Source organism: Astatotilapia calliptera, chromosome 22 (genome assembly GCF_964374335.1).
Source record: "Astatotilapia calliptera chromosome 22, fAstCal68.1, whole genome shotgun sequence".
Classification (NCBI taxonomy): domain Eukaryota; kingdom Metazoa; phylum Chordata; class Actinopteri; order Cichliformes; family Cichlidae; genus Astatotilapia; species Astatotilapia calliptera.
Window position 1 is genome coordinate 34,999,343 of NC_137442.1, and position 19,952 is coordinate 35,019,294.

At 45.2% G+C, this 19,952-nt stretch overlaps 1 protein-coding gene across 1 annotated transcript in view; it reads right to left on the reverse strand.

Annotated features, from left to right (window-relative positions):
• Positions 1–884: 884 nt before the first annotated feature.
• thsd7aa (thrombospondin, type I, domain containing 7Aa) overlaps positions 885–19,952 on the reverse strand; it is a 173,394-nt gene continuing 154,326 nt past the window's right edge. Inside the window, exons 27-28 of the mRNA XM_026157251.2 lie at positions 4,203–4,290; positions 885–1,748 (exon numbers count right to left, since the gene is read on the reverse strand). Of these exons, the coding sequence (XP_026013036.1) occupies positions 1,661–1,748; positions 4,203–4,290 (176 nt within the window). The 3' untranslated portion in view covers positions 885–1,660. The remainder of the gene's footprint in view (positions 1,749–4,202; positions 4,291–19,952) is intronic.

The window sequence follows — 19,952 nt, forward strand, 5'->3', positions numbered from 1 at the left end:
ACAGAAAGTTCAAGGGCTGAAAGACCAATTAGTTTTCAACATTGCTGAAGACTCCATAAACTGATGGACAATGAACATTACACTGGAGAGGCAATATCGGCTGGCAGAGGTCAAATTCAAAATGAGTCAAAAATCAAAGGTATACAGAAGACTTTAAGAGAAGAACCACAGAAAAAAAATTCCAATAAATTATTTTTGAGGATAAATAATATTTTTAAGCTACATATCAGAAAAAAGCCAGGCTGAGAGATTCCCAAATTCACCACATAACTGGTGCAGAACCAAGCTTAAAGATGTACACTTGTAGCTGATCGTAAGTAAATAACAAGTGGTCCAAAGTTAGTAGCCACTGGTAAAGCCATTATTTTCAATAATGAATTAAAAACAAACAAACAAACAAACAGCGCTAAAGTCAAAAATTTGGTGTTAAATATAATATTTCTTAGATGGACTCAACTGAGAGTTCTTGGGGATGAAAGAAACAATTTGATGATGAACTTATCTTCCATGTTTAGTTTTTTTAGACTTTTTCTTTGTTCTTTCCATGTAATAATCTAAAGGCTTTCATGATGTTTGAATTTTCCACAGAAGATTTTGATGTATGTTACGTATTTACAAAGATAAAATCACACAACCCCCAACTGGTTCTGAAATTTGGCCGCCCCTCCCTGAGCCTGTTCTGTCAGAGGTTTATTCCTGTTAAAAGGGAGTTTTTCCTCCCCACTGTCAACAAGTGCTTGTTCAAAGGGGGTTGGTTTGATTGTAGGGTCTTTATCTTATAATATAAAGCGCCTTGAAGTTGTGATTTGGCACTATATAAATTAAATTGAAATTAAAAAGTTTGTTACAATTAGTAAAAAAAATGTCAGAGATTAACTGGCAGAGTTTGGAACATTTAGCTAGACATAATAGAAAGATAAAGTTGAGACCACATTAAAAAAATCCTATTTACACAAAGTCCCATCAAATCATGTAAAAAGAGGCAATAGAAGAAAAATAATTACAAACATTGGTGAGTTTTCGTTTGCAAAAAGCCTTCTTCTGTACATTTCTACAACATCTGTATTGAGACAGGCATACCTAGACCTAAGTACATATCATGCTGCACTAATATAGTGCAAAATTATCCCTGAAAAATGGAGAAGGGACAGGCAGGCAGAAGTGATGCTGTCTCTGGGATTTATTAAGCTCCTTTTTGTCTCCTCGTCATATTGTTTCTTGTGAGATGCACCGAAGCCATAATGACACTCAGGCCTCCGAATGTTCATTTGACACAGAACAAGTGATATCAAGGCAATGTCACTGAGCAGTGAAAAAAATGAGGGAATGATTTTCACAGAAGTATTTGTTCTGCGGAGACACTATTCAGTGACTGTTGTTTGAATATTTTGGGCAGTGGTAGATGGCAAAGAAGCAAAGGAGGACTTTCAGCAGGAAACAAAGAATCCATGAAGGCTCTTGTGAAATAAATGCCAAAATGAACATTTAAAAACAGATGGGGAAAACTAGGCTGCTAATGAATGTGGTCAGTCTTGATCTTTGAGGTTCTTCTTTTGCATGTGAACAAGTCTCAGCATTGGCGCTGATATCAAAGGGTTTCCACGGCGATGCCGTAAGTTCTGAAAGAAGACAAATGTTTGTACGTTGAGCAGGAAGACTTCTACATGTCTGCATCTCCATCGTAAGCCAGAGTCAAAGGCTTCAGTCTGTTGTTCATCTGGCGTCTCTGTGGCTTCTTTGGCTTTTTGCTACAGAACAAACAAAGAACAGGTGAGGAACAGGAAGACAATCTGATAGCAGCCACCTGACAGTAACTTCCACTCATGACCAACCTGTTACATACGAGACATGATTCTGTGTTTCTGTCATATCTGCCCTAAAAACAACATCACTGTCTTTGGAAGTTTATCCATCAGTCTTCAGCTGTCCCTCCTCATTTATACACTGTTGCTAAAGAGGAGAGCTGTACAAAATAAAGTCCTTTATAGTTTTCAAAATTGGCTTCAGAGTTATTATGGTAAAAATGGCCTGTATTTATATAGCGCCTTACTAGTCCCTAAGGACCCCAAAGCGCTTTACATATCCAGTCATCCACCCATTCACACACACATTCACACACTGGTGATGGCAAGCTACATTGTAGCCACAGCCACCCTGGGGCGCACTGACAGAGGCGAGGCTGCCGGACACTGGCGCCACCGGGCCCTCTGACCACCACCAGTAGGCAACGGGTGAAGTGTCTTGCCCAAGGACACAACGACCGAGACTGTCCAAGCCAGGGCTCGAACCGGCAACCTTCCGATTACAAGACGAACTCCCAACTCTTGAGCCACGATCGCCCAGATTATAACTCTGGGACAACGTTTAGCGTTTTCCACTGGTCACTGAGCACAGGTGCTACACATTGATACATTACCACATCACTATTTTCTAAACTTTGGTTACAGTCCTGGTAATATTAACTTAAAATAAACATTAAAATGTGCAAAAACGGTGATATTGCATTTGCTCTGCAATATGAGAGAAGTTGAAATTCTACATTTCCAGAGGTTTCTTCATATTGAAAAGGAGTTTTTCCTTCCCACTGTGGTCAAGTGCATGCTCATACCAAATGGTCTGATTGTTGGGGTCTTTACCTTGCAATATAAAGCACCTCGAGGCGAGTGTTGTTTTGAATTGTTGCTATATTAATAAAACTGAAGTGAACTGAATTGAAATTGTTTAACCAAGACTTAATTCAACTAATAAACTTGTACAAATATGATTCAATATTTTCACCACAAGGTCAACTTTTCAACTTTTTGCTGTCAAATCAGCAGCTTTTTGGTTTTCTCACCTCTAGTAGGTGATCCACTGAAATGATTGAACAAGCAATCTGGATGTTTGGGAACATGTCACATGTCGTAGAGAATAAAAGGAGTTAAGTAAGGCCTTGACTACGTGATAAGAGTTTCAAATGGAGCTGGGTGTGGCAGTGAGTGCTGTAGCTCTGGATGTTGTTGTGATGATGGAGGCTTTGAGAGCTGTGCCTCATATTGCTGTTGCTTTTCCTGCAGCTGCGGTTGCTGTTTGTTGCACCACTTTAACTCCTCTTGCTCTAGTTTCTGGCAGGCAGGACAGGTATAAGTGCAGCTGTTTTGCTCCATCCAATAAATCCTGTCTGAGGGGGACTTGGAGCTTGACTTGCAGCAAAGGCAACAACCACAACAACTAAATAGAGTGTGAGAGGGTAGAAAGAAAAAAGGGACAAGACAAGACAAGAAGGAACAAATGATAAGGGAAACAGAAAAATGAAAAACAAAAACAAATGAAGAAATAATTGTGAGCAGTGTTGTGATGGAGGTCAGATCCCATGTCATTTTATTGGATGATGCTTTTTTTTTCATAATATGGCCTTTAAATAGACAATGCAAGATGGAAGACAGGCGTTACACTTCATTCTACATGAAAACCGAAATCTAAGAAGTCTGTTGACGTGTCGTTGATTTAATAGGCGCACTGACTCGCCTCTGTCAGTGCGCCCCAGGGCAGCTGTGGCTACAATGTAGCTTGTCGTCAACAGTGTGTGAATGTAGTGTAAAGCGCTTTGGGGTCCATAGGGACTAAGTAAAGTGCTATACAAATACAGGCCATTTACCATTTACCAATAGATCGGACTCTGACTTTTGAGCTTAGTATGGCTCAGTGATCAGGTAGACAATTGGTTGTTAAAAACAAATTGCTATCTGATCAGTGAACATGATGTCAGAGCCATTATTTAAAAAAGAAAAATCCTTACTGACTCGTCCTTATGGTCGCCAAACTGGCCAATGTGTGACATTCCCAACATCAAAAATAATCAAAAAAGTTGTAAGATTGTTGCAGGATGTTCAGATTCTTTTGCAACATCCAATCTGCAATAGCAGATGGGTGCTTCATCATGACAGTGCACACTCACAGTACACTGAAAATGCTCACCCGCTACGGATTTGACTCCCTGTGACTCGTCCCACTTTGATTTTTTAGGATTCTATTTCATTTAGTCCTAAACTTTATGAGACACAGTACAAAATCACTAATTGCTAATTAGTGAACTACATTTTAATTTGACTTTCTTTCATGGTGATCTCCATCACATCACTTAATGTACATTATTGACATCATGAGGGAAAAAAATCAAATTGATGATGAAGTCAGAACATATTTCAGATGTGTTACTTTACCATGCTAAGTATGTCATGGAGATTATAAAGACAAGCAGCACAAATGCTCCTGCTGCTACTCCATACACCCAGGTTTTCAGCTTCCCATCTGCAGAGACACATAGACAGCAATGGTCAGCACTTACGATTGGACAGTTTTATTTAGACAAAGGTGACCCGAGTAAATACAAAATGCAGTTATTAAATTATGACTTCCTTTATTAAATGAAAAAGTTTATCTAGGGTTATCTGCAAAGGAGCCCTCTAAACCTAATATTGGGTTATCAGCCCTCCCTTTTTTCTCTCTCTCTCATTCTATTCCTTTTCTTCTTCTTTTTTTTTATTTTATTATTACTTCCCCTATCTTTTGCCAACATAGCTCACCCTCGGTCAGCTCCGGCAGAATAACCACTCCAATTACAATGTGAATAATGACAGAAAAGAAAAGAAAAGAAAGCTCACACCACCACCTCTGTGTTTTACTTGTATACCTCATACATCTCTAAAGTTAGAAATATCCTGTCTCAGAGTGACGCTGAAAAACTAGTTCATGCATTTATTACTTCCAGGCTGGACGACTGCAATTCATTATTATCAGGATGTCCTAAAAACTCCCTGAAAAGCCTTCAGCAGCAAAGTCATTTAAAAATTCCTTATTTGGCTTAGGTGGTGGGAGTATATACAAGGAGCTGTACTGCGATGTATTCAAATGAGTGGAAGGGTGGGGAAGAGACAGGGAGAACTTTCCAGTGCTTGTGGTGAATTATCACGAGGCCGCCGCCCCTCCCAGAGTTGCGAGATTGACAGATGTAAACAAATTCAGATGGAGTAGAGTCATTAAGTGAAACAAAATCATTAGGCTGTTTCCACGTTTCAGTCAAGCAAAGAAAGTCCAAGAGAGGAGATCCTGGACAAGATGTCCCTTACCGGTAAGAGCGAATGTTTAAAAGACAGAAGTTGATGCTGGAATTACGATGCCAGGCTTAGCCGACCTAACAAGGTGTGCCAGCACATTGTGGTCAACAGTCCGGTCAGTTTTCCGGGGATGATGACGAGTTTTGGACCAGATGGACTGGACACTATTGAGTTAGTGTCATTGGTATTGAAGTTTCGCTGAAGCCCTCGGTGAATGTACGTGTGGCGGGGCTTGAAAGCGATGTCTGGATAGAGTTAAATCAGAATCAGAAAGGCTTAATTTATCTCCAAGGGGCAATTTTTTTTTTTTTTTTTTTTTTACCATCAAGATGGCGGCGCGCACAGACGCAGCGGCTCACTGCTCCTCACGTTCGGTGTTTTGTTTTTTACTTTCTCTACGTGTATCTGTGTGGATGTGTGTGCTTTTTATCATTATACATCGAGTAGAGTCCACCTACAGTCGTCAGGACCTTTTGAGTTTGGGATTACGCTGTGCAAGGAGCATTACATCGGACTACCACCACTTTCACAGCATTCCGGAGGACATAATAAGAGCTCCAGGGTCTCCGTGGTTGGTTCTTCCCAGCGGCAAGACAAAGAGGAAACGTAAACAAAGGAGGCAAAAGCGTGGCTGCAGGGCGGGTCCACTAGCTCGGCTAAAGAAACAGCCATTTAAGCCACCGCTTCCGAGTATTTTCCTCTCCAACGTCAGGTCCATAACCAACAAAATCGACGAACTGAGATTACAAATTGCAGTCAATAAGTGTGTACGGGACAGCAGCATAATATTACTCACAGAGACTTGGCTGCAGCCATCAATTCCGGACTCGGCTATTGAGCTAGCAGGCCGCACGGTTCACCGTCACGACAGGAACGGCCACTCCGGTAAGATCAAAGGAGGGGGTTTATGCATCTACACCAATGACAGCTGGTGCAAAAACACAAAGACTGTAGACAGCCACTGTTCCCCGGATTTGGAATACTTGACTGTGAAGTGCAGACCCGTCTACATACCTCGCGAGTTTACTGTTGTCATGGTAACGGCCGTGTATGTACCACCCGATGCTAATGCTAACTCTGCCATGGAGGAGCTGCACAAGACAATAAGCAACCAGCAGAACTCCCATCCAAACGCAGTGCACATTATAGCTGGGGACTTCAGCCATGCTGATTTAAGGTCAGTATTCCCCAGATTTGAAGAGCATATTAAATGTGCAACGAGGGGGAAAAACACATTGGATAAAGCCTACAGCAACATCCAAAAAGGCTACAGAGCAACCCCTCTACCACATCTAGGTTTGTCAGACCACATGTCCATGCTGTTGATCCCTGCATACACTCCCATTAGGAGAAGAGCCCCCCCAGTCACAAAAACTGTGAAAACCTGGCCAGAAGGTGCATCACATCAGCTGCAGGACTGTTTTGAAAACACGGACTGGAGCGTGTTCGAACATCAGGACCTTGAAGAGCACACAACATCAGTGCTCTCATATATTAACTTCTGTGTCAACAGTGTCACTGTGGACAAACGTCTCCGGGTGTATTCCAACCAGAAACCCTGGATGACTAAAGAGGTCCAGGTCCTGCTGAAGCAACGTGACGCCGCTTTTAGATCCGGTGATGGTATGCAGTACAGTGCAGCCAGATCTCAGTTGAAAAGAGGCATCAGAGAGGCCAAGGCAGCGTACAAGAGAAGGATCGAAGACCACTTCACCACCAACAACTCACGACAGGTATGGCAGGGAGTTCAGCACTTAACCAACTACAAACCTGGCAATACCACGTTGACTGAGGGTAACGCGGAGCTTGCAGAGGAGCTGAACCACTTCTTCGCACGCTTTGAGGTGAAGGGACCAGAGGCAGCAGCAGCAAAAACATCGGACAGCAGCAGCCCAAGCCTCATAGTGCAGGAATATGAGGTGAGGCGCACACTGAGGGCAGTGAACCCCAGGAAGGCCACCGGACCAGATGGGGTAACCGCAAAGGTCCTAAAAGAGTGTGCAGACCAGCTGGCTGGGGTCTTCACTAAGATCTTCAACACTTCACTGTCCCAGTCCTGCATCCCGCCGTGCCTAAAGTCAGCCACAATTGTCCCACTGTCAAAGCGTACCAACATTAGCAGCCTCAACGACTACCGACCAGTTGCTCTAACACCTGTTATAATGAAGTGCTTTGAGAAACTGGTCCGACGTCACATCATGTCCTGCCTGCCACCCACACTCGACCCGCTCCAGTTTGCATACAGAGCTAACAGATCAACTGAAGATGCCATTGCTACAACGCTCCACACCACCATCTCTCACCTGGAAGTGCAGGGCCGTTACGCCAGGCTGCTCTTTGTTGACTTTAGCTCTGCTTTCAATACGATACTCCCGGACAGACTAATAGATAAACTGCTGGAAATTGGACTTCTTTCCACCACCTGCCGCTGGATCAGAGACTTCCTCTCAGACCGTGTACAGAGAGTTAGAGTGGGGCCTCATCTTTCCTCAGCCCTCAGCCTCAACACCGGCTCTCCACAAGGCTGTGTACTGAGTCCCCTACTGTACACTCTGTACACACATGACTGTGTTAGTTCCCACCCAGACAACACAGTCATCAAGTTTGCAGATGATACCACTGTGGTGGGGCTCATCTCAGGGGGAGATGAGACTGCATACAGAGCTGAAGTTCAGAGGCTGTCAGATTGGTGTGCAGACAACAACCTGGACCTCAATACCACCAAAACAAAAGAACTGGTAGTTGACTTCAGAAGGAGGAAGTCCGAGCTGCAGCCTGTCAGCATCAACGGGGAGTGCGTGGAAAGGGTCTCCAGTTTCAAGTTTCTGGGTGTGCACATAGACACAGACCTCCAATGGAGCTCTAACACCTCTGCGGTCTTAAAGAAGGCCCAACAGCATCTCCACTTTCTGAGAATCCTCAGAAAAATGGACCTGAAGAAGGAGCTGCTGACCGTCTTCTACCGCTGCTCCATTGAAAGTGTGCTGACATATTGCATCGGTGTGTGGTTCTCCAGCTGCACCACAGCACACAGAAAGGCACTCCAGAGGGTCATCAACATGGCCCAAAAAATCATTGGACATCCTCTTCCCTCCCTGAAGGACCTGTACAGCACTCGCTGTCTCAAGAGGGCACGCAGCATCCTACGGGACTGCACACACCCAGGACACCGGGTGTTTAAGCTGCTGCCGTCTGGCAGGAGGTTCAGGCTGCTGAGGTCCCGAACAAATAGACTCAAGGACAGCTTTTACAACAGGGCAATAGCCCTGATCAATGTAAATAGCTGACCTGACTGGATACCTCCCTGGACTTTTTAGGGGGAGGTAACAATGTTTAAAACGATAACAATAATATTTATATTTATAACAAGGTGCAATAATAATTAATGTGCAATAATAACAGTGTGCAATACACATACACTTATTCTTCTTTTTTATACTAAGTTAATATACTGTGTTGTGTTGTTTGTTACGTTGTGATGTGTCATATCGTGTCGTGTTGTGTTATATGTAGTGCCAACGTAGGACAGTTTTTCCAATTTCATTGTACTACTGTACTATGTATGACTGTGCAATGACAATAAAGAGTTATCTTATCTTATCTTATCTTATCTTAATTAAGAAAGTAAAGCGCCACAGGTAGAGAGTTAGGAAGCGGAGTTGCAGAAGTTCAGAGTACTGAAGTAGAGCTGTCGCTGGGTGACGAGCGATGGAACGAAAACAACCCAGGTGAGCACGGATCACACAGACACCCTGTGGATCCACATCTTGATCAGGGCTGCCGCTGAATGTAGACAGTTGGAAAAGGCCATGAGGGTAAAAGACCGAGCAGGCAGCTGGAGTGCGAGCAGTAAAAACCCGCAAATATTGCAAAAGCAAGTCAAAACAGGATTGTGCTTTAAATACGCTTAAAATACTTCAGTCAAGTTGTCATCAATAACTTTAAAACAAAATAAAAACAAATAACAACGAGAATAAATCGGTGAGCAGCGGCAGCCAGATGCGCCAGCGTTCATTCAGCCAAAAGACTAGTGTCTGTGACAGCAGAGCAGGAGCACTGGTGCGGCCGGTATCGGACCTTTAATGCTACTCGGGTTCCCAGATTTTATCAGAGGAGGCAGGGTAGCCACCTGGATAACAGACGCAGTTAGTGCTGGCTGAGTCTCACAGATCGGCTTCATCTGAACTCTGCAGTGCCTGCTGGGTAATACTCATAGGATCAGAGGTTAAACAGTGAGCTCATCCAGACTTCCTTTATTAAGGAGCTGGTTCCACCAGAATGACACTTTTGATCTGTAATCTGGATCTTAACCTGCTCCAGAGCAGGTTAGGTGTGCAGCATGGGTTAACCCTGATGTGACCTGGATAACCCAAAATCCCGCTTCGTAGCACAGGCCTCTGATCGGCAGTGTTAGGGTAAGTGAATCCAGATAACAGAGAAATCCTGGCTGTGCTGAAAGCGTTAACACAAAGCTTGCTCGGTGTTAACAGAAGGAAAATGTTGGCTTGTTATTTTTCATCACAGATGTTTTAGTCCAATAATAATTTGCATGGTTGTATTGACACCCATTAGCATAAACCGGACTTTACAACCTCTTCATCAGGTCAAATCAAACCATTTAATGTAAAAAGTAATAATGCCGTGTTCCAGATACCTGAGGTCACTCCCGAGCAGAGATGGGCAGTACTGTAATCCGATTACTTTTTTCAAGTAACGCATAAAGTAAGGGATTACTATTGCAAAAAATAGAATAGAATAGAATAGAATTCAACTTTATTGTCATTGCACATGCACAGGTACAGGGCAACGAAATGCAGTTTGCATCCATCCAGAAGTGCTTAGTGATATAGATATATTACAATATATATTAGCAATAATATAGATATGTAAGTATATTACAGAAATGGGTCTATTATGTTATAATGTACACGGTATGAAGTATGTTGTGAATATTCTATAACTATAAGTATGTACAGGCTGTAGTGAGTACAAGCTATGTACAGGATATGAACAGGATATAAATATGAAAAACTATACAGAATATGAAATAAATAACTTTACAGGAATCTGAGATATACAGCTATACAGAAATGGGAACTATGCAAGTTGTAAACAGTTGTAGGGTTAAAAATTATCGTATGTACAGAATGATTGTTTACACAGGGCTATACAGTAGTGCAGTTAAGGTAAGTGAGGGTGTGGATAATTTCTACAGAGGCTATATAAAGTGCTAGTGGTTGTGAGTGGTGGTTCACTCCATGTTATTATTGTGTGTTTGAGTGTACAGTTGTCCATTGTGTGTGTGTGTGTGTATGTTCAGTCCATGAGTTAACGTGGGTCAGATGTCAGGAGGCAGAGTTCAGGAGTCTGACAGCTGTGGGGAAGAAGCTGTTCCGGTACCTGGTGGTCTTAGTCCGGAGGCTCCTGTAGCGCCTCCCAGAGGGCAGGAGGGTGAAGAGTCCATGTGATGGGTGACTGGGGTCTCTGATGATTTTCCCAGCCCTTTTCAGACACCGCTTCCTGTAGATGTCTTTTATGGCAGGAAGTGGTGCTCCGGCGATGCGCTGGGCAGTTTTCACGACCCTCTGCAACGCCTTCCGGTCCGAGGCAGAGCAGTTCCCGTACCAGACTGTTATACAGTTGGTCAGGATGCTCTCGATGGTGCAGCGATAGAAGTTCACCAGGATGTCTGAGGACAGGTGGTTCTTCCTCAGAGTCCTCAAGAAGAAGAGGCGCTGGTGAGCCTTCTTGACCAGCTTGGAGCAGTTGGTCGTCCAGGTGAGATCCTCGGAGATGTGGACTCCCAGGAACTTGAAGCTGCTCACACGCTCCACAGCCGTCCCCTTAATGTGGATGGGTGGATGTGGGTCAGCATTCCTCCTGTAGTCCACGATGAGCTCCTTGGTCTTCTCGGTGTTAAGCAGCAGGTTGTTTGTGTCGCTACCTGTAGGCGGCCTCATCGTTGTCACTGATGAGGCCAATCACCGTGGTGTCATCTGCAAACTTAATGATGGTGTTGGAACCATCAGCAGGTCTGCAGTCGTGGGTGAAGAGGGAGTAGAGGAAAGGGCTCATCACACAGCCTTGTGGTACACCGGTGTTCATTGTGATGGTAGATGAGCAGCGGTTATCCAGCCGGACATGTTGGGGGCGGTTGGTCAGGAAGTCCAGTAACCATTTGCAGATGAGGGAACTGATGCCCAGGTCTGTCAGTTTCCTGATGAGTTGTGAGGGGTGGATTGTATTGAATGCTGAACTGAAGTCTATAAACAGCATTCTGGCGTAGGTGTTGTTGTTGTCCAGGTGTGAGAGGACAGAGTGCAGTGCGATGGAGACTGCATCCTCTGTGCTCCTGTTCTGGCGGTATGCGAATTGGTGGGGGTCCAGGGTGGGGGGGAGATAGGATTTGAAGTGTGCTAGGACCAGCTGCTCTAAGCACTTAGTGATGATGGGGGTGAGTGCTACTGGGCGGTAGTCACTGAGGCAAGATGGGTTGGAGTTTTTGGGTATCGGGACGATGGAGGTGGATTTGAAGCAGGCCGGTACCACAGCGTGGGCCAAGGACAGGTTGAATATGTCTGTCAGCACTCCTGCAAGCTCCTCAGAACACGCTCTGAGAACACGCACGGGGATGCCATCGGGACCTGCAGCCTTGTGGACATTGATCCTGCTCAGCACCGCTCCTACATCGGTGGGGGAGAGAGTCAGAGGTTGGTGGTCTGGCGTCACGTCTGCTTTGGTTGTGGTTGTGGGGTTCCCTCGCTCAAAACGAGGGAACCTGTCTCCTTCCTCGTTGAGGAAGGAGACATCAGGAATTAGAAAAAAACATCAAATCACTAGAAGAAGCCTACGCGTCCCACCAAGATCAGGAAACATTGAACAAAATACGCAAAACAAAACTAGAATTAAATGAGATAATTGATAAAAAAAACAAAATTCTTAGTACAAAGACTACGCCTACAAAATTATGAACATGGTAATAAATCCGGTCAATTTCTAGCAAACCAGCTAAAAATAAATAAAGAAAAAACAACTATATGTGCTGTTCAAGATTCATCTGGGAACACATTATATGAACCGATACAAATAAACAACATTTTCAGGGATTTCTATAAAACGTTGTATTCACCACAAATAAACCCATCTAAAAAAGAAATTGATCAGTTTTTGGACAACATAACTCTTCCAAAATTATTGGACACTCAAGCAATGGCACTGGATTCACCACTGACACCAGGTGAACTCCAGGAAGCCCTGATAAGTATGCACAATAATAAGGCTCCAGGTCCAGATGGCTTTCCTGCAGAATTCTACAAAGAATTCTGGTCGATTCTAGCACCAGTTTTCTACAGAACGTTGTTGGAAATTAAAGAAAAGGGCAGACTTCCATCAAATATGAATTCTGCAAACATTAATCTCCTGCTAAAACCAGGCAAAGACCCTGTATATCCCTCAAGCTAACGTCCAATATCCCTTATAAATGTAGACCTTAAAATAATCTGCAAAGCTCTCTCAAAGAGACTGGAGAAAATAACCCCCCTCTTAATTCATCCTGACCAAACTGGTTTCATAAAAGGTAGGCACTCATCAACAAATACACGTAGATTACTTAATTTGATAGACTACTCATACAGTAAAAACCTAGAAACTACAATATTCTCTTTAGACGCAGAAAAAGCATTTGACAGAGTTAACTGGAAATTTCTATTTGCAACTTTACACAAATTTGGTTTTGGATCCTCTTTCATAAACTGGTTAAAAATATTATATAATTCCCCAACAGCTTGTGTTAGAACAAATGACCAGACATCCTCCAGCTTCTGTCTCTTGAGGGGCACCAGGCAGGGATGCCCACTCTCCCCTTCACTATTTGCAATTTTTATTGAACCACTAGCAGCAGCAATTAGACAGAATTCAGTAATTAAGGGCATAAAATGCAAGAACGTGGAACATAAAATCAGCCTTTATGCAGATGATGTGTTACTCTTTCTCCAAAATTCACAAACCAATATCTCTGGGGTGATTGAATTGATAAACTCTTTTGCAAGAATATCAGATTACTCAATTAACTGGTCAAAATCTACAGTCCTACCGATTAATTGCTCCTTCCATAATTCCTCTTCTACACCACTGCAATTGGGAAATATAAAATATTTAGGTATTAATGTTTCTCCCAAGCTTGCAGATCTAACTAAATTAAACCATATCCCACTTTTAAAGAAGGTAGAAGATGATCTGGCTAGATGGAAATGTCTACCCATATCACTCATGGGAAGGGTTGCCGCTATAAAAATAATGGTCTTACCAAAAATAAATTATTTATTCTCAATGATCCCAACTAAACCGCCACAAGATTGGTTCAGATCTCTAGATTCATGTATGTCCAAATTCCTTTGGAAAAATAAACCCCCACGTATAAGCTTAAAAACACTACAAAAGACCAAGGATAAAGGAGGACTAGAACTGACTAACTTTCAGCACTACTTCTTAGCCAACAGGCTTCAGTTTATCTCAGGATGGCTAAAACACACCCTCTTAGATGAACCTTGGCTAGATGTAGAACAAGCACTCTGCAATAATCTAGAGATCTCAGACCTACCATTTATCAGCTCAAACATCCAACGACATGAATGCTTTAAAAGCATCAACATCAGCTCTTCTCTGACAGCATGGTGGGAGTTTCTAAAATTGACGGCGTCTTCATTAATCCCATGCAAACGTACACCTATCTGGAACAACCCTGACATATTACAAAACAATAATATGATAAACTTTTCAGATTGGAGTGATAAAGGAATCAAATATTTAGAACATATACTAGAAGGAACAGAATTTATTTCATTTGACGGACTAGTTACACAATATGGGATCAACAAGAAAAGATTTTTAGAATATCAACAAATTAAATCCATAGTAAAAAAGAAATTTAAACCGGGTCAAGTTGAACTACAAACACCACCAAGTGTGGTTCAATTTCTTACTCTTAAACCCCCCAAATTACTATCCAAAATATACAGAATGCTTTCTAAAACAGATGAATCAATATTACTTCCTATTGCAAAATGGGAAGCGGATTTATCAGTTAACTTAGACCTAAACTTCTGGTCTCAGATTTGCTTAAAAACCTTTCATCTAATTAGAAATCCCAGTCTTCAATTAATTCAATACAAAATATTACATAGAGTGCACTATACAGGTCATCGGATGTTCAAGATGGGCTTTTCGTCTACCAACAACTGCTCACACTGCCAAACCAATTCACCGGACAATTATATCCACGCTCTTTGGTTCTGTCCACCAGTTCAGAAGTTTTGGCGCGAGATATGTGAAGACTTATCGAAGTGTCTGAAATGTAACATTCCAACTTCCCCCTTAGTGTGTTTGTTGGGCAGCTTAGATAATGTCACTTCAGAAAAGAATATCGCCCATATGATCTTCACTGCCCTATGCATAGCCAAGAAAACAGTCCTCATGAACTGGAAAAATAAAAATAATCTTAATTCTAACCAATATAGAAATTATCTATTAGATTACATTAGTCTTGATACAGCCTCTGCCACCACATCAGATCAATTGCTCTGGGCTCCTTTGATCAGCTCCATCACCTAGTGGGGGTGGGGGGTCATAGTTTGGTCCCGCCTTCACTGTTGTGATTGGTGTGGGGGTAGGGACAGGCTTAGGGCGTCGGGGGGTTCCCCGGAGGCATCTTCCTTGGGGGGCTCAACCCGGGGTAGCGGTCATGTCCGGTTAGGGGCTCTGTTGGCTCTCAGGTGACTGTTTCCTCGCGGCTGCGTGCAGCGGGGCTAGGGGAGGGTCTGTGCTGACGGACGTGGGTTACTGACCTGGTAGCCTGGCTGCCCCTGGGTGGGTCCGGGATGGGCGTGAGGTTCTGGGGGCGCTCCGTCTCTGGGCTGGGACCCGGACCGGGCCTCGGGGGCTTGGGTCCTGGTTGGTGTGTTGCCGGGGTTGTGGGCGGGTGGGTGCATGGGGGCCCAGCCCTGGAGCAGGGTGCCGCCGGTGCGTCGAGCCACCTGGGGGGCTCTTCAACTGGTGGGGGAGATTGTCACATCTTGCAGGAGCTTTCCTCTCCTCAGGAGCTCCCTCTGCAGGAGGGGGAGATACAGGAGAGGTGGAGGAAGATCTCAGCCTGGGTGTTTATTGTCTTATGTAGTCTGGAAGATGAGTGGATGGTGGGGTGGGTGCAGTTTTCTCTGTGGTGGGGTTGGGTGGACTGTCCCGGGCTCTGTGGGGCCGGGCGGCGCTGCTGCACTGGGCCCGGTCTGGATGGGCCTGGGCCCCCTTTCCCTGGCGGGTCGCGGAGTATGGGGGTGCCTACTGGGGTCAGCGGGGGAGCTGGCCCCAGGGAGGGGTCACTTGCCCCTCCCTTCCTTCCCTCCCCATCTCCAGCTGCCTCCCTCTTCCCGCTTCACCACAACCACCCACACATGCAGGGCCTTGGAGTAGGGATATGTCACCAGGGTGCAGAGGAGGCTACCCCCCCCCCCCCCCCCTCTGTCCCCTTCTGGCTGCCTCTGCCTCAATTTTATCCCACAACTTAGACATTCACATTACTCACACTCTCATTACACATACATATAGGATCTTGGGGGTGGGCACGATACACGGAGTCCAAAGTACCATCAGGGTGTACACCCCACCCCTGGCATCGTTGCCCACCTCTCAATTTTAAATACACGTAGACATTGAGGGCTAGCAGGAGGGACCATGCGCTTACCTGCTGCTCTCTGGCAGGTAGCTCCAAGCCCTCCTGGGTTTTAAATGCACCTTAGAACACACATGCATCAACATTACAATGAGCGGGTGGAGGGAGGTTTGGAGTCTTCTCTCACCCCCATTCTCTGCGACCTGCTGGAGCAGGGGGGCTAGGACTAGGAGGAGGAGTTGGCCGTCCGACTGCGGTCTGGAGTGTGGAGCCTTCCTGCTGCTGCGGAGTCGGGGCGGTCTGCCTTCCCACCACCGCAGGGAAAAGGGAAACACCACCTGGGTCTGGGTGCAGTTCCCCCCTCCAGGGGCGGGGGCACCTAGACCCGGTTTGTAGAGTACGCTTGGGGAGTGTGATCGTGTGTACAACGTCTCTTTATGTCTGTCTCCACGTTGGTTGAGTGTGGAGTAAGTGCATATGAGAGCATGAGGGTGGGAATGGATGTTTGTATCTGTGTGTGCCTGTATGTCTGTGTCTATATGTCAGGTTGGGTGTCAGGCGCCACCTCTCTGGGGACATCTCAGGCCCTCCAAGGTTTGGAGGCCTATCTCCCCCTACCACCACTTCCCCTGCCAGTGGCGGACCCCCTCAGACATCGGTGCGTTGGTGGTTCTTTGTGTCCGGGGATGGGCGTCCAGGTACACACCGGCTCACTCCTTGGCGGCCGCTTATCGGGGCCTGGAGCCTGGGGCTCGCTCGGGCCACTTCGGAGGTGGGGTGCCCCCGGCCTCTCGGCCTGGGGCTCGGTCACTCAGGCGCAGCTGGCTGCCGGCGGAGCTCACGGGCGCGTCACTGCAACTCCCCCTGGCTTCTGCTCCGCGGCTGCTGAGTGAGCCCTCATCTGGGACTCTCCTCAGCTCTTTCCGGGACAGTGGCGCAGCTGCCCCTCTGTTGGTCTTCCTTGGTCTCTTGTGTTCTGGGGGCCTCTGGATGTCTGGAGTTTTGATCTCCTCCACACCTGCTTCACGCCCTGGAGGACGGGGCTGTGGCCCCCCCACACCCTCTAGCAGATTATTACATGAAGGAACCTTTTAACAAACAAAAAACAAGCGCGTCCATGCTCACAGGTGTACACACGGGTGATCACACACACAAACTACACCCTTTTTGGCTCCTACCTCAAAGCACACTGTGTTCTGTTGATCTTATGTGCTGCACAATAATGTTTAACATTTAGTATTTACTGTCATATTCCCATATATCATTGTGATGTTGTTTATTCTATTACTCTTGTTCTCTTCTGCTTGCTTTCTTTTTTCTTTCTCAGCAGGTGATCCAGGTGATTGATATATGCATTTTTTTTTCTCTGCCCGTTCTGTTGGTTTTTGTCTTTTGCCCTTCTCCCCCGTCCCTCTTCTCAGCTGTTTCTCTTTCCCTCTTTCTTTCTCCCCTTCTTTCCCCCAGTCAAGTCTGTCCCGTATTCAGTAAGTGAAAATAAAATAAACAATAAAAGGTGAATCAAATGGACCATTACGGCAAGGCTGGGATGGTCAGTTTGGTAAAGTAAATCCGTTGGGCATCTTTCTTTGTCTTTAGACAACAATTCTGATGGCAAAAGAGCCAAACGGGACAGGCCAAAAAAAAAAAAAAAAAAAAGAGGAAGGAGACATCAGAGGATGCGGGGGAGGGTTTAGTGGTCCTGTAGTCTGTAATGGTCTGGAGTCCTTGCCACATGCGTCGGGGGTTGGAGTTGGAGAAGTGTTCTTCTACCTTCTTTTTGTAATGGTGTTTGGCTTTTTTGATGCCCTTCTTTAGATTAGCCCTGGCTGTACTGTAGGCGTGTGCATCTCCTGACCTAAAGGCGGTGTTGCGGGCCTTCAGGAGGAGACGAACATCCCGGTTCATCCAAGGCTTCTGGTTGGGGTACATGGTGATCCGTTTCTGGGTGGTGACACTGTCTGTGGTTTCGGAGATGTAATCCAGTACAGATGAGGAGTACTGGTCCAGGCCTGTGTGGGTGAACATATTCCAGTCTGTGTTTTTAAATCTGTCCTGGAGCACTGCGTCTGTCCCCTCTGGCCACACTTTAATTGTCCTCACAGCAGGTTTCACACGTTGGATGAGTGGTGAATACCTAGGTGTAAGGAACAGGGAGAGATGGTCCGATTGTCCAATGTGGGGGAGGGGTGTGGCTTTGTAGGCTCCAGCCAGGTTGGAATACACATGGTCTAAAGTCTTGTCTCCTCTGGTGTGGCAGGAGACATGTTGGTGGAATCTGGGGAGGACTGTCTTTAAGTTGGTGTGGTTGAAGTCGCCAGCAACAATAAAAGCAGCCTCGGGGTGTTTATTCTGGTGTTTGTTAATGGCTGCAGAAAGTTCTTTCATGGCCAACCTAGCATTAGCGTCGGGGGGTATATACACGGCAGTGAGTATGATCGAAGTGAGTTCTCTGGGGAGATAATAAGGTCTGCATTTGACCATTAAAAACTCCGCATTAGGTGAGCAGTGACTCTCAGTAGTAGTGGAGTTCATGCACCAAGCATTGTTAATATAAATGCACAAACCTCCACCTCTGGTCTTGCCGGAGTCATCTGCTAGCCTGTCGGCTCGGTGTGTGTGGCGTCCTGCTAACTCGATAGCATTGTCCGGGCAGCTGTTGTTCAACCATGTTTCGGTGAAAAACATGACATTTGAGTCCATAATCCGTCTGTTGTTAGTGATGGAGAGCCGTATCTCATCCATTTTGTTTGCCAGAGAACGGACATTGGCGAGGAAAATACTGGGTAAAGGCAGCCGGTGTGGTGTTAGCTTTAGCTTAGCCCGTAGCCCTCCGCGCCTACCTCGCCTTTGTTTACGATCTCGGCGCCGTCTGCGTGCACTTCCGCCCGGCCGGGTAGAGTGGGCAGCCTCCGGTGTTCTGGAGATCTCTGGGATGAGTCGGAGATCGGCGATAAAACTGTTGGAGTTATGAGTCCAGATGTCCAGAAGCTCTTGTCTGCTGTAGGTCAGGAACGCACAGCAATTCTGGACGAATAATCCGGTTAAAAGTAGATAAAAAACTGCTAAATAGCAGATTCTGGAGAGACACTGAGCCTCGCGTTGTTCACGCACCGCCATCATGGATGTGATGAGGTAATTAGATTACCGTTACTTTCCCGTAAGCATGCTGCGTTACTGCGTTACTAAAACCGTGATTTTTTTGTGAGTGTCTCATGACAATGATGTAAGCGAGTGCCACGTTCGTGACAACAGCTGTGTGCAGATCAACAATGGATCATATATCGAGTGCAGAGAGAGTATGAGCGTGCAGCGTTTAAAGCGTGGAAGTACTGACCTTACTTTGAGTTTGATTCCATAAAAAGTGACAAAAACATTAGTGTCCGCTGTGCGTGGGAAGAAAACTTCTTTTTACAGCGAAAAAAACCCCTAAACTTCCGAGCAAGCACCGAGTAGCTACGACGTAATGGGAAACTCACAGAGAAACTCGCGGATTCTTCAACTGACCGCGGCACACCTGCACCAGGGTAAACCTCCGCCTACCCCACTCCTGCTTTACAGGTGAAAATAGAGCAACAGGACCGCTGAGTCTTTGACTTTATTTATTTTCTGTGTTTCACTTGCATTTATTTGAAAGAGTGAGTGTAAACACAAAAAAAATTTTATTTTAAGTGCTGGAATGTGCAGAAAATAGGTTTAAATGTTAAACAAATTTCTTCCAGTCAGAGAATGGTGCAAATAATTTAATGTTTGCTTGATGCATTTTATATGATGGATTATGCAGAAAAAGTAGAATTGGGCAGAAAGATCACCAATTCAGGTTGTAAATCATGTTTTTAAAAAGTAACTAAGTAACTAATTAGTTTTGAAAATAAGTAATCAGTAAAGTAACGGGATTACTTTTTGAGGGAAGTAATCAGTAATTAGGTACTGATTACTTTTATCAAGTAATTTGGCCAACACTGCTCCCGAGTTAGCGCATTCCAGACAAAAGCAAAAAAAAACAAAACAGGTTTGTTAAGTTTGTTAACTAAGAATATAATGTATATAATGTTGGTCCCCTGTCTCGCCAGCTGGCTCACATTGGCCCACAGTGTTGTTTTTGTTGTTTTCCATGTCGCTCGCTCTCCTCTGTCTGCCTGGGCAGAACTCATTACTGGGCTCCCGCTTTTGGCCGACGCATCTGCGCTGATGAT